This window comes from Panonychus citri, unplaced genomic scaffold, assembly GCF_014898815.1.
Source record: "Panonychus citri isolate SS breed McGregor unplaced genomic scaffold, ASM1489881v1 Contig00050, whole genome shotgun sequence".
Lineage (NCBI taxonomy): Eukaryota > Metazoa > Arthropoda > Arachnida > Trombidiformes > Tetranychidae > Panonychus > Panonychus citri.
The window spans coordinates 178,521-192,633 of record NW_026515455.1 but is presented as its reverse complement, the minus strand read 5'-3'; the positions used below and the strand labels follow the sequence as shown (position 1 = coordinate 192,633).

The window sequence follows — 14,113 nt, the reverse complement described above, 5'->3', positions numbered from 1 at the left end:
CTTCAGTTATTCATGAAGAAATCGAAAAATTTGTAGATCAGATTAGATGTTATTTCTGTGAGCAAATTGCTTTGATTCCTGTGGAATGTGATTCTTGCCGAAATTGGTATTGTACCAAATGTGTGAACTTTACCCAACAGTTAGTCAAAATTTTAAACTTGACCCCGATGCTTCAATGCAACAAATTTATCTGTTTAGTCCCAAACTGCATTAAAACCTATGCATCCAGGGATGATTACCCAACTTTCTCACCTCTCGCTCATTCTGACTTATATGTCAAATATCGATCCAGCAAATTTAATTGCCGTTACACTCTGTGTCAACAAGCAATTAGCCCCGGTCTTTTATGTGACCATGAAAAACAATGTCGAAAAGGATTGTTTCGTGAAGAAGTTGATTTAGATTCTTTAGAATTATTCAGAACAGGCTCCTCTAAAAAGGAATTAGAAATTGTAGCTCCAAAAAGACTAATGAGCTTCATTCCTCAACATGTTAAATCAGCTCCTAAGCCCCAAATCTCTTACTTCTCTCATGAATTCGATGTCTCGCAACAATATGAATTGTATGCGTGTCTCCTTCTCAACCAGGAAGAAAATCCTGATGATCCTCATTTAACCCCTTCTATGCTTAGAGCCCAGACTAATCTTAAATTAGGTTTCTGGACAACTTTCGCTAAAAAGTTAGACCCATCCGCTCCTCTTGCTGAGGAAGAAGAAATTACTCAAAGTTTCGGTTTTCCCCCAGTCAATAAATACTTAAATTGCAAATCTCGCCCTCGTACCATTAGATGGTCATCCGTTCCCCAATACTTAATCGACGATAGCGAAGAATGGTTAAGATTATCGGAGGGAAGATTTAGTTACAATCTACCTCGTGCCTCTACTCACATAGCCAATGACGCTGGTGAGCCCATTACCCCCTTTACCAAGATTAACCCACTTCTTAGGTTAACTCCTGAAGATCAACAAACTGTTCGCTCCCTTATTGGAAAATGGTTCCCAATATCTCTCCGAGATTTCGTTGAAACCGACATTGGTCCAACTTGTACTAATCCAAATAAAATTGCCTATCGCGCACATCGACGTCAAAAAGCTGTTAATCAATTTCATGACATCACCCAAATCACCCTCGAAGATTTGAAGACTCAACATCAAGAATGGATAAATCTCCATATGAGTGAACATCCTGATCGTTTGAACACTTACAGCATTCACGCTGCTTATGTACGGATCGAAAGATCAAATCGATCTGGTTACCGTGTTCTCGCCCCTCATCCTGTTTGGATCGTAATTGTTGATGGCAATTGCGATATCGTTTATGAAACTCTTGTTTCATACAAACATGTAAATTACATGGATTCAAAATTCCATGGTCTCAGATATCAAGACATCAAATTGGCGAAACCTCTTCCCACTATACGTGATCAAGTCATTACCTTCTTGGCTTCAGCCAAGTACATCATCGGTTCTGGACTAATAACACTCTTCCAAGCTTTCGAATTTGCCCCCTGTGAAATTGAAATCTTACGTCCAAAACTCCGAGACGTAACCATTTACTTTTCACCTTATCGTGCTGCCCCAGCCTCATTATCTCTCGTCTCTTTCCTCGTTTTCTCCGGCTTTACTATTCGTGGTGGACCACACTCTCCCGCCGTCGAAGCCATCGTAGCCATGCGAATGTACATGGGATTTTGGAAAGAAATCGAAGTACGAAGTGCCGCTTGTCAACAAGGTGTTCATAATCATTCAATGAAACACTTCGTCCGAAACAAAAAAGTTTCAAAACTTTTTGAAAAATTTACAAGTTTGGTAAAAGCTAAGAAAGCTGAATGGCCCACTAACTGGTCATATTATAACCATCACATTGCTCGCCCTGAATACCTCGAGTATAATTGTGTCACCCCATCATCTTCAAGTTGTGCTACTCCCACTGGATCTACATGTCCAACTCCTCCAATCTCATCACCTAATCAACATGGTGAAAATTCATCACACAACTCAAGCATCAATTAACTCTACCGAATCATCATCCATCAAGCTCCTCAGGAACAACCAATGATTCCTCTGGAACATCAAAACTCATCATCATCGTCGTCATCTCAAGATTCCGACCCACCTCAAGATGCTGCTCCGAAGCTCACAACAATCATTGAACTTATCACCGAAGTTCCAAACCAGGAACAAGTCCCGGAAAATCAAGAAATTGAACAAGTTCAAGAAGATCAAGAAGCTCAAGAAGCCGAACCAGCCCAGGAAAATCAAGATCGAGAACAAGATCTAATCAATCTCGAATCAAGTCAATCTCAAGATGAAATTCCTGACAATAACTCTCAAATCCTCTCCACTACTTCAGATCCTCCGGATTCTCAAGCCCTGAGTTCAAGCCAGGACTCAATTTTATATCTATCATTAGATTTCCCCTCATCTCAAGTTCGCCCTGATAATTTTTACCCTGTCGGACCTGATAACATCTCGCCAAGCCGAAGGATCCAAAAATCCGTCTTACAAAGGATTCTTGATCAAAACCGTGGGGAGTGAAGGGTAGAAAAATACATTCCCCTGTAATCCCGATTATTTGGATCATTCAATGATTTCAAATTGATTTTATTTCTTTTCCATTTTAATTACTCTTAATTTCCTTTGGAAATCTTATTCTTTTTAGGTCAATCTAAACCTTCATTTTCATTACTTTTTAATTTTCCCTAAATTTGGTAAATTTAGTAAGAGAACTAAATTCTCTTTCTTTTCTCTGTCTATTTTACTTACTTTTCAATTGTTTGAAAAGCCAAAGGTTTAACCTTATTATCATTTAATTTGCTTTTTTAATCTAATCAAAAGGCTAAGTCTCGACTATAGTCGTCATCTTGGTTACTTATGATTAACTTTTTATCTCTTTGTTTCTTATCATTAATATGATTTAACCCCATTAATTATCTTCCCCTTTTCTTTGTAATCTTTGATTAATTCAATGACTTCCCCCTTTTTGATTTTGTTTAAAAACTCTTACTGTTCCCTCTAAAACGAGAGACCAATTCTAACTCTGGTTCTCGCAAGTTCTAAGGAACATTCAGTTTTCTTCTTTAATAAAAAGTTCTTATTCTCAAGTCTTCTTAATCTAATTGTGATTGTTTGCAAAGTGATCATTTAATGATAGAAATAATTAGTGTAGGAATTAGTGACGGAACGTAAAAGTGGTTGTGATCCTTGATCGAATCTTTCCCGATCTGAAAATTGTGGCAGATCGCATCTTCTGTCCTCGTTGTTAAGTTCATCTCTCTGAGATATTGAATTCTCAAATCTATTCCATTGTGGAATAATCTCCTCAACTCAATCTAAACCCCACATATTCAACAATAAATAGTAAATAATTCAATTGAAAAGTATAATTATGCTCAATGAGTAGGAAAACTATTAGCGATTCAATGAAAGTCCAGTTAAGTCAACGAGTATTTGACCTCAACTGTTATGAAGATAATCAAGTAATCTTAGATTTGAAAGAAAAAGTCTTGACCATTAAAATAAATGACCAACAGATCTGAAAAAAAAAACTAAAGCCGAAACTTTGAGTTGTGAACCAGAACTTTCAAGACAAAATGTTGTTTTTTGTTTCAAATTGTTTGATGAGAATGAGAATGATAATGAAAATGCTCCCAGTCAAGTGGTCAAGATGGACTTTTCTTGTTAAAAGGTTACATGGAGCGTGACAGTTTAAAACTCATTATATTCCAATTGTAATCATCATTTTTTTGTTCCATCCTCATCCTCATCATTCCAACTTCTTTTAGTAAATGATGTTTTTTTCTGGCACAAAGTTGCTACTTAGAACTGAGTAGAATCGTTATCATCAAGATAATCGTTATAAGTGATCATTAACTTGTTTAAAAAATGAATATTCTATTGATATTAATAGTTAACTTTTTGGGTTCGAATCATTTTCCCATACTAAATCATAGTACATGAGAGTGGACTGAGTAATAAGCTGATTCACTTTTCTGAGAGGATGTTCAAGGTAGATTATACTATTGATGGAGATGAAAATGTTGACAAAAACTGATAAGTTTCAATTGAATCACCATTGGATCTGAATGAATAGGTCCATTTGATAGGCAAGAGATTCAATGTGTTTTTATTTTCGATCTAAATTGTCTTGACCAAACATCTTTACCTTTACTTAACTACTATTCTGGTTTCATTGGTCATTATAAGAGAAGATATTTCACTATGATCACCTTAAAGGTCATTTCTTGTTCTTCCCATCGATTCTAAATGGATTAACGGTATCAGTTTTACTACTTCTTTCAATGATCATCAACATCTTCCCATCTTCATCTTCAATGATAATGTTTTTATCTTTAAATAATAGTCTATGTACTTTGTCCGTGTAGTTTACTCTCATTGAGCATCTTTTAACTTCGTGTCAATGAATGTCAGTCCTTTCTTGTAACTTTTGCTCATTGGGATGGGAAATGATATTGTGTATATAAAAAAGATGAGGGAAAAAAGATGAGGTTGATTGGGTGAGTGAAATTGTCCTCAACCTAAACAATTGGATTTCGAGATGTTTAAGACTATCAGTTACAGATGAACCTGTGAGACCAAGTTAAAGGATGAAGAGGAAAACGTAAGTGATGCTCCTGGAAAAGGAAAAGATGAGGAAGAAGACAAAGTTCTAGAAATAACTCACATCATGTCTTTATCAGTCTACCCAAGGGATTAACCAGACTCAGAGAGAAACTGGTAATTTCTTTTCAGAGGAGAAAATAACACAAGTGAAAAGAAAAAGTAATAAGATGATGATGATTATGATGATGAACAACCAGATAGAAAAAAGAAAAGTATAAAATAGGTTATTGGGATAGTTGAAAGACAATGAAAATGATAAAATGGATAAAGTGATGAGGATGAAGAGAAAAGTGAAACCATAATAACACTTGCAAGAGGAAAAATAATTCCAAAAATGAAATTATTTTTATCTCATAATAGTTTCTGCTGCTATTTGCTAATGAGAACAATCAATTTACAATAGTTTAATTGCCGCTGTTGACAATTGAATTGAAGTAAAACATGATCAACATTGAAGATTATCTGATTCAATTAAAATTAATTCAACAACATGAACACACCTAAATCATAAATTCAATATTATTAGCAGAATAATGAAAGGTGTTGGTCATCACTTGTTTGACCAATGTTAGAATATATTGTAATATAATTTGAGATAATTGAAGGTTTCAAGTGTAAAACCCACAGTAATTTGTTTGACTGAATGAATGAGATGTAGTTTTATCGTTTCATCTTCATGTAATCATATACTCACCACAGCAGCCATCCATTTATTTTTGGAAGATGCCTTAGAGTCATCACTTAATGTACTATCATCAATACTTGGCTCTTTACCTCCTTCACCTCCTCCTACTTCCCGAACAGTATCAACTCCTTCATCGAATTTAATCTCACCCCCAGGACTTGGAATTACGATTGCGTGACGACGCTCTTCAACTTTAAGTTTCATTATTGACGCAAATCTATTCTGAAAACCTCCACCTCCTCCTGAAGATGTCGAGCTCACTGAATCTCTTTTTTCAGTGTCCCACATGAATCCAACTGCTGCTCGAGCTGCTGAATTATTGGAAACATGATTATTTGGAGATGTTTCTGATTCCTGATTGTTCATTGTCGGTGGTGAGATAGCAATTGTTGTGGTCGGAGTTGTTGCTTGTTGATTATTTTGTTTATCGTTTGCAACAAGCCCATCAGTATTTAGTACACCAGGAAGTGGTGATGTATTTGAAGTTAATGATTGTTGATCAGTTTCGTCAGCTAAACTGTTACGATGGTCATCATTGGCACTACAAAAGGCTGAATCATCATCACCACCTCGACGATTTCCTCCTGTTGTCCGAGTTCTTGATTCACCTTCAGGTCCTTCTGGTTCAGCAGATTCCATTGAACCATATTCAGACTGAAAGAATGAACTTTGCCTTGAATCACCAGAAACACATGAGAAAAATGTCGATTCCTCAGACATACTTTTTTCCAAAGATAAACCCGATTGTGGACCAGTATTACCATGACTATCTTCACGATTCATCGCTCCTCCTCTTTTACCACTTGATGGAGTCAAATATTGACCAGATCGATGAGAACTATTGTGAGGTGTTCGGTGTGGACTTCGATTGCTAGTAGATGGACTTGTTTCTTCACAACTAATGTTACTATTAATTTCTGTTATCACTTTGTCATTAGAATCTGCAGCTTCGTCTGGCAGGGATTGAATACTTTGTTGTCTATCAATCTGAGGTAATTTTCGTCTTCTACCTGAACCAGATCTTCCCGCTCGAGGTGATAAACTATGCTGCTGTCTTGCCCCTGAAGATATCTCCTTGTTATTAGAGTCTTGGTGTGAGGGAGAAATGCTATCAGAGATTTCAGTTACCTCAACACTAAGTTCAGGTAAAGATAATTGATGAGTTTGTCCAGTAAGTTTATTCCTTGCATCTTTTTCATCAGCCTGTACACTCATGGATCTATCGATTGCAGAGTGTTGGCCTTTAACTACAACTGATGCTGTTGATGTGGCTGGTGATCGACGACCAAAAGAGCCAAAGAAGCCAGAAATCGCTGAAGCACTTTTTTTAGCGAATGAGCCATCGCCAGATCCTGTTAATGAGCCGGTTGATGATGTGGATGATTGTTGGCTAGTAAATCCTTCATTGATTCGAGTTGTTGGCATCGCTGGTGTTTCCATCAAATTTTCACGTGAGTCTCGTTTCAACATGGATGGCATATTGATTACACTTTGATATCCACGAGAGACACTATTGGACAAACTTGAGAAAAGACCTCGACTTTCATCAACTGATGGCACCCGACGGTGTTGATTGGATTGTGATGAAGAGGGTGAGGTTGATGCTTGAATCTGTGGAGAGCTGCTAGTTATATGTTGACTGGGTGATCTATTGTGATGATGAGGAGATGATGATGCTGAGGACGTTTGAGTGAACGACGGTTGATAGTATGTACCTGATGATGGATGCGATCCTTTATTGTCGTTGATCATTTGTCTGGATGAAGACAATGTTGAGGTTGGTGTGACAGGAGCAAAAGAAAACGATTCATTTTGGTCTTGTTGCTTGGTTTCTCTATTCTCATGAGTGTGAGTTGATGGCACAGATGATATGGAATCTGAACTGTTTTGGTTACAAGTCGAAAATGATTCCAAAGGTTTTGCGAGGGAAGGAGAAGGTGGAACTGAGGGCAGTTTTCGTTTTCCGCTGGGTGTTCGTTGAAGCAGAAGCAAAGATCGATCGTCATTCGTATTTATTGAGTCAGAAGTAAATTTCTTTGGTGATGTTGAGGGAGATAATGTCGACATTGATGTTCGATTATCAATTTTTATCGTCAAATTTGGTTTCAGCGTTTTCATATCTGAAGGTGAAACTTGATCTCTTTTATCATGAATGAAATTCTCATCTTCTCTTTTATCTCCATTCTTGTCTTTCATTTTCTCATTCAATTGATAATTAAGTCCATCTTCTTGTTCGTGATTATCTTCTTTTTCTATTAACAACTTGTTCGATCCTGAGGATTCATTGGTTGAATGAACTTTTTTCTTGTCATCTTGCATCTTGAAATTACTAATTTTTCTATCACAAGATGAAAAAGATGATTTTTCTTTCACTTCCTTAATCACAATTAAATCAGATCGCTGGTCATTCATATCAATCTTATGGCTAAATTGATCAACTGAACTTTCTCCAGATGAAATATTCCAATTATCGTCATTATCAACATCACCTTTGCTCGTTTCTCCAGTTCTTTTGCTCTTTATTTTTCTTGGTCGTGATTCTTTCATCAATATGATATCAGTTTTCTGTTCAATCAAAACTGAGGATAAATTGTTTTCTTTATAAATATTATCTTCTTTTTTCTCTTCCAAATTGATTAATCCTCGAGTAACAGTATTTGATTGATTAATTAAATCATCATCTTCGATATCATCGAAACTGTCTCGATCGAATGTTTCAAAATTGGATGATGACAATTTATCTTCCGCATCTTGTCCTCTCATCTTCTTCTTTTCAGCTTGTCTTTTCAAACTTTCTTTTCTCAGTATAAGTGATGTTTGAGCCGAGATATACCTGTTTGGTGTTGACGATTTAATTGCAACGCAACTCGAGCTTGAAGGCGATTTTTCAGACGATGAAACTTTAAACGATTGCTCAGTGGAAGTTTTTACCAATCCTGAGATTGTTGTACATGTTAATGAGGTTGTAGTAGACACGGAAGATGCTAATTGCTGACAGTTTATATTTGCAATCAAAGGAACTTGTGAATTAATCTCACTTGATACTGATGACGAAGAAGAGGAGGAGGAGGAGGGAGAGGATGTGGTTACGGAAGTTGAAGGTTGGATAATTGCATTGGTTTTTTGAGCAAATTGTTCATTTGACGTTTTCGTCCCTCTTTCAATCAGATTATCTGTTGCAAGTTTATCATTCAAATCCACTTTAACTCCTCTACCTTGAGCATAAACTACTTCACCGCCTTTACCAAATCGATCTTTCAACCATAATTCAGTTGAATTTGGCTTATTTTCTGAATCTTTTGAATCTGAAAAATCCTCTTCATCTTCATCTTCATTTGCATCATCCACGTCGCTTAAACTACTTGCTCCACTTGATGCTCTACGGCTTCTGATCCCTGATAAGTTATAAACTTTTCTTGGTATTTTGTACGTTGAATCAGATGCTAAATGAACGGCAGCGTCGTTTAAAGCATTTATATCAGTCTCCGTTATGAAAGGTGTGTTAGCACCTTCACGATAATTAAGATAATCTGATGAGGTGAAAATATCATTATGAAGAAATGACCTTTCTCGCCGAGATAGATTACGGACTTGTCTTTGGTATGCTTTTGTCGCTTCACTTGATGACGATGGAAGAGGAGATGTTGCTTGAGATGAGGATAGACTTTTGAGCGCTTGAGACAAGGCTTGGCGAGATACCAGTTCTTCAGAATCAGCTTGGCGTTTTGATGTACGAAGATGATAACGTTTATTTTGATTCTTCCTTGACTCGTTCTTCTCAGAAGAACCCTGATCAATGGATAATTGAGAAGGATCTATTGATGGATTAACAAGTTGATGTTGTTCTAGTGATGATACTGAATCTACTGTAGTTGATTTAGATAAAGATGCTGGGGAATTATTTGGTGGAGGAGGAGGTAGATGTAAAGGTTGGTCTGTTGATGATGTTGGTGAAAGAAGAGATTGATTAACTGAAGCATGTAAAGGCAATGGTGTTGATAATGAATGTTGAGGGTGAGAAAGATAATGTGAATGAAGATGATTCTCAGTTAGTAAAGAAGATAATGAATAGTGATGGGATAAAGGAGCAGAAGAAGAAGGTGGTCCAACTGTAGGTTCTGGAGGAGGTGGTGAAGATAAACCATCAGTTTCATCAAGTGGAATTTCCTCTGACGATGAAGATGAGCCTGGACTATCTAATCTACCACCAATTGTCGAATCGAGTGACTCTAATTGTTCAAGAAGGCCACGAGTATTTGTAATACCAACTCGAGTCCATCCAGGGATTGATGCAGATGAATTAACAGCTGATGATGAGGTTTCATTCGGATTAAATCCTGATCCAGATAAATAAGGGAATGTTGTAGGCGTAGATAAACTTCGAGCATAATCTTCATCAGCCATGGAAATAGTTTCTTGGATTCTTCTTTCAAGATCAACATCAAGTTCGATATCAGTACCAAGCCAGTTTAGATCAGCACCAAAATCTTCGGACGTGGAAGCTGATTCCTGATATTTTTTAGCAGAGTCTCCGTCTCGAGTTTTCAATGATCTCGATGATGATGGACCAAGCTGAAAATTGGAAGCAACTTGTGGGGAGAGGACACAACTTTCTTGAATAACTGTCAACAATTGAGAGATTACATTTTGTTGCTCATGTAAAATTCCCTCAAGACGTTCCAGTTTTTCCCACATCAGAATATACTCATTAGATAGTAGATCAACTGCACACCAGGCTTGACGGAGTTCAAATTCTAGGTCACGAACACGGAGACTTAAACGTCTAATAACATCATTCGAAGGATATTGAGCTAAAATGTTTGATGTCAATTGGTTGGTCAAAGCATTATAATTGCTTATTCGGATCATTCGTCTCGGATCATCTGAGAATGATGATAAACTTGGACTGCATCTTTGGTTAATCGACATTGGAACTGGTGGAGCCGGAGGAGGAGGAGGAGGTGATGGTGTTTGAGATCTTCCTGCTGACATTGGAAGCACAGAAGATGATGGTATTGTAGATGAAGCTCCTGGAGAGATACGTTGAGGTGAAGTACGGTGAGAGTGATAGGGTGACCTGGATGCCGAATGGTGCGAAGGAGGTGGAGGAGGTTGAGGACTCGGAGGGAAGGCATGAAGAGCTATTTCTTGTTGCTGTTGATAAACTGGCACATGATGTGATTGTTGATGATGATTAATTTTAGATGGAGATACATTTGAATTGTAGGGACCATGATGTTGACCAACATTGGCCAATCTATTGACATTGTTTGACTCACCTCTAGTTGACCTTGGTAGTAACTTTCTTCCCTCCATGTTTTTGACTTCCAACACACTTCAGGTTCGTTGTAACGTAAGTTTCAAATAATTGATCAAAGTTATCGTAAACTTTGCTTGTTTATCGTCACAACGAACATAATCACATTTAACTAAAACAATTTTCAAACGTTGTAAACAAAACACAATAATCCAAACTTGCGACAACTTATATAATCATAATGGTGATGAAATTTGATGTTAGGTAAATAAGGATCACAACAAAATTTATGAGTTATTATAACAATTAAAACCTCATTGATTATGTGGATAGAAAAATATACCAATAGCACAAGAAGAGAACAACCAATTAATCAATCAGCAATTAAACAGCAATTGAAGTGAAAGCAATAACTCAGATAGAATGACAATAATTATATTTAGAACCAAATGAAAATATATCAATGGAAATTCACTTCATGGTTTTCATAGAAACTATTCATTGAGATTATATGAAGATCAACGAGTTGATATTGAACACTAATTGATTTAATCTTCAATAGGTAAAAAGACAATGGTTAATATGTGAAGATGAGGATAACTCTGAGAAGAAAATAAAATAACGAGATGAAAAAAAAGGAAAATGATTAACAAATTATAAGCATAACTAATGTTAACCCGATTTAAGTAACCATGTTGATTTCATTGTTGTAGTTGGTTCTTGGTGCATGATAAAAGTAACTTGGTCATTCCGAATCAATGAAAGGTCAACATGATGATGATGAGTAACTATTTTCTCAAAAATCATACAATAAGATCAATTGTGATGATAATGCTTTCAGTTGTTATTATCATCAAAACAATAAACAAAAGGTAACACAGAAAGCAGAGGCTGAGTGAACACAACCATTGATGATTTTGACAGTGATGGAGATGCGGAGGTGGAGGAGGAGATGCAACATGATAATTGATAAAATATACACATTATATCCATTATGTTATCATTTGATTAACCGGCTTGTGATTAAATCACCGTAAATGTAAAGAGATTTACTAATTTTCTGTTGAAATTCAATTTTCACTAATATTTAATTTGATTAACTTGAGAATTCAATTCAATTATTAAACACAGACAAAAATAATAACATGACTATAATTGATGATGATTATAAATACTATTCAATGATGTAACTTTTTTCACGTTGCTGTTGTTAAGGTTCATTTCCTTAACCGATAATTATAATTTCAGGATCAATTTGTTGAAAATAATTCACATTTTAAATGATTGATTAATTTTGTTGCTCAGTTTACAATCAATTTTCACAATCATCATCATTATAAGAATTGTGTTTATTTGTTTGGACTAATTGAGACACAGTGTTGCTTCCTATTGCCAATACCTCACATTTTCATTGTATTGGGATGAAAGAAGAAGAAAAAGTTTCAGCGATAAATTCAGCTTACAGGGCATGACGGCGATTCGTCGCTGTTATCATGCGAACCAAGGTAAAATTGATCAATATTTGTTTCAAGAAGGATGAGAAAGAGGAGGTAGACAGGGAAGGTAGATAAATTCAGGGAAACAAGCACAAGAATAGAAAGAGATATGATGAGTAAAATCATCATTTGAAATTCATATCCATGAGTTCTGAGGGCTTTTCGGGTTCATTATTATTATTATCAATATTGTTTTGATTAATAATATCCTGATGCATGTGACTGAAATGCTAAACAAAATTAAATAAATTACATTGAATCAACTTAAATTTCCAACTAAAATCAAATATAAGTATAATGGTAGAAAACAATGTTATCATTATCTTAATCTAACAGTTTACATGATGAATGATTGTTATTATTGAACTGGTTGAAATTCATATGTTAATATCAGGTAAGTGGTTATTTTATCGAGTATCATAACCACCGGAAGGTGAAAGTGAGAAGAAGGGGAGAGATAAAAATGTCAGACTGGGAGTTGATAATAAACAAGAATAACACCAAATAGGAAATGATGAGCATGAGAACATCATTTTTTTCTTCTTAATTCTGTTTGTCAATTATATTATTTAATAATAACAAGATGATGAGATAGTTGAGATAAAGATGATGATAAGTTTTGTTGTCAAAAGTCAATCGAAAAGGTTTGAGGGCTGAAAAGCAATTGAGAAATCGTTAGAAAACTGGACTAACAATTCAATGAGTTCCAAATAATTTGAAGCAACATCTCAAACAGCATAAAAAGGTCAGTCAATAATAATCATCATCATAATAGTGATGACCATTGGTCACTTTGGTTTCTTCTTTTTACTTTTTTTCCTAACAATCAATCGATCGATAAATTATATAACTCACAAACAATTTAATAACCATTAGCATCAACATATATCGTTTATCAATGTTTTCTTCATCTTCTTCATCATCATTATCATCGTCATCAAATGAAATAATAAAAATTCATTTTTTCCTTCTCTTTGTCTTCATTTTTAATTTAGAGAGAGAGAGAGTGAGGAGAGAAACCATTTTCTTTATTTTCTCTCTTTCTCTCTTTCTCTCTTCTCTCTTCTTTCTTTCTTTCTTTCTTTTTTACCTCAGAATAAATTGAGAGACTTACAGGTTCTGACAATTTATATTATTTCTTGAAGATGAAATGAATTCTTACTTTTTCATTTTCTATTTTTGGTTAACTTCATTATTCTCGTGAGTTCTTATTCTGATAAATTCGTTGCTCATCCCATCAACTTTCTTCGATAAACTTAATCATTTCAATTATACCATGAAAAAGCCCGAATTTCATTCAACTATTATACTTTTTCATTTCGCATCTACAATACTGTTTATGCAATTACGATTTAATACTCTACATGGTTTACGAATTTATCATTATTATTATCATTAGAACTCGACTTTTGTCATCTGTTTTCTCCCTTTGTTCATGATGACCTCAATTGAAAATACATCAATTCATAATTCATCTTTTTCTTTGTCATCTTTTTTTACCTTCGATAATCAGAGTAACCATAGCAACTGTCTCACTCAGCTCATCATCTTTTTATCAATTCTCATTTTTTCTCATCTCAAATCATTTTAAATTCTGGTCAGTCAATAATTCAAAATCTTGTAATCATAACACAGAAATACAATAATAATTTATCGAAACTTTAATTGTGGTAGATTAACAGGTTAGAAGTACAGGGCGTAACAACCAAATATCCGGACTTTTGACGCTTTACCATTTCTAGGCTATTTATTAGGTCAGATTTTTTTCTGCGCGATTCAACAGAGAAAATGTGAAAGTTTTGTTGTGTTCTAATTCGGAACTTTTCCATAAAGCCGTTACCGAGCAGTGGCCTCTCAAAGTCGGAAAAGTGGTACATTTAGATGCAAAACTTTTTTCGGGAAATTTTTTCCGGCCATTTGAAAGTTCTAAAATTATCGAACAAACTGAGCTAATCATCTTTTTGATCTGACTTTTTGTTCAGGAGTAATTGGCCTTCAAAGGTGCGTACTTATCCCGTTGACATTCACATGAAATTTTTGACCTTTTTTGATT

At 35.4% G+C, this 14,113-nt stretch overlaps 1 protein-coding gene across 1 annotated transcript in view; it reads right to left on the bottom strand.

Moving 5' to 3' along the window:
- The window catches only part of LOC128385659 (uncharacterized), a 79,026-nt gene extending 66,782 nt beyond the window's left edge, over positions 1-12,244 (bottom strand). The window contains 1 exon segment of the mRNA XM_053344546.1: positions 5,317-12,244. Coding sequence (XP_053200521.1) covers positions 5,317-10,623 — 5,307 coding nt within the window. The 5' untranslated portion in view covers positions 10,624-12,244.
- Between the last annotated feature and the right edge of the window lie 1,869 nt (positions 12,245-14,113).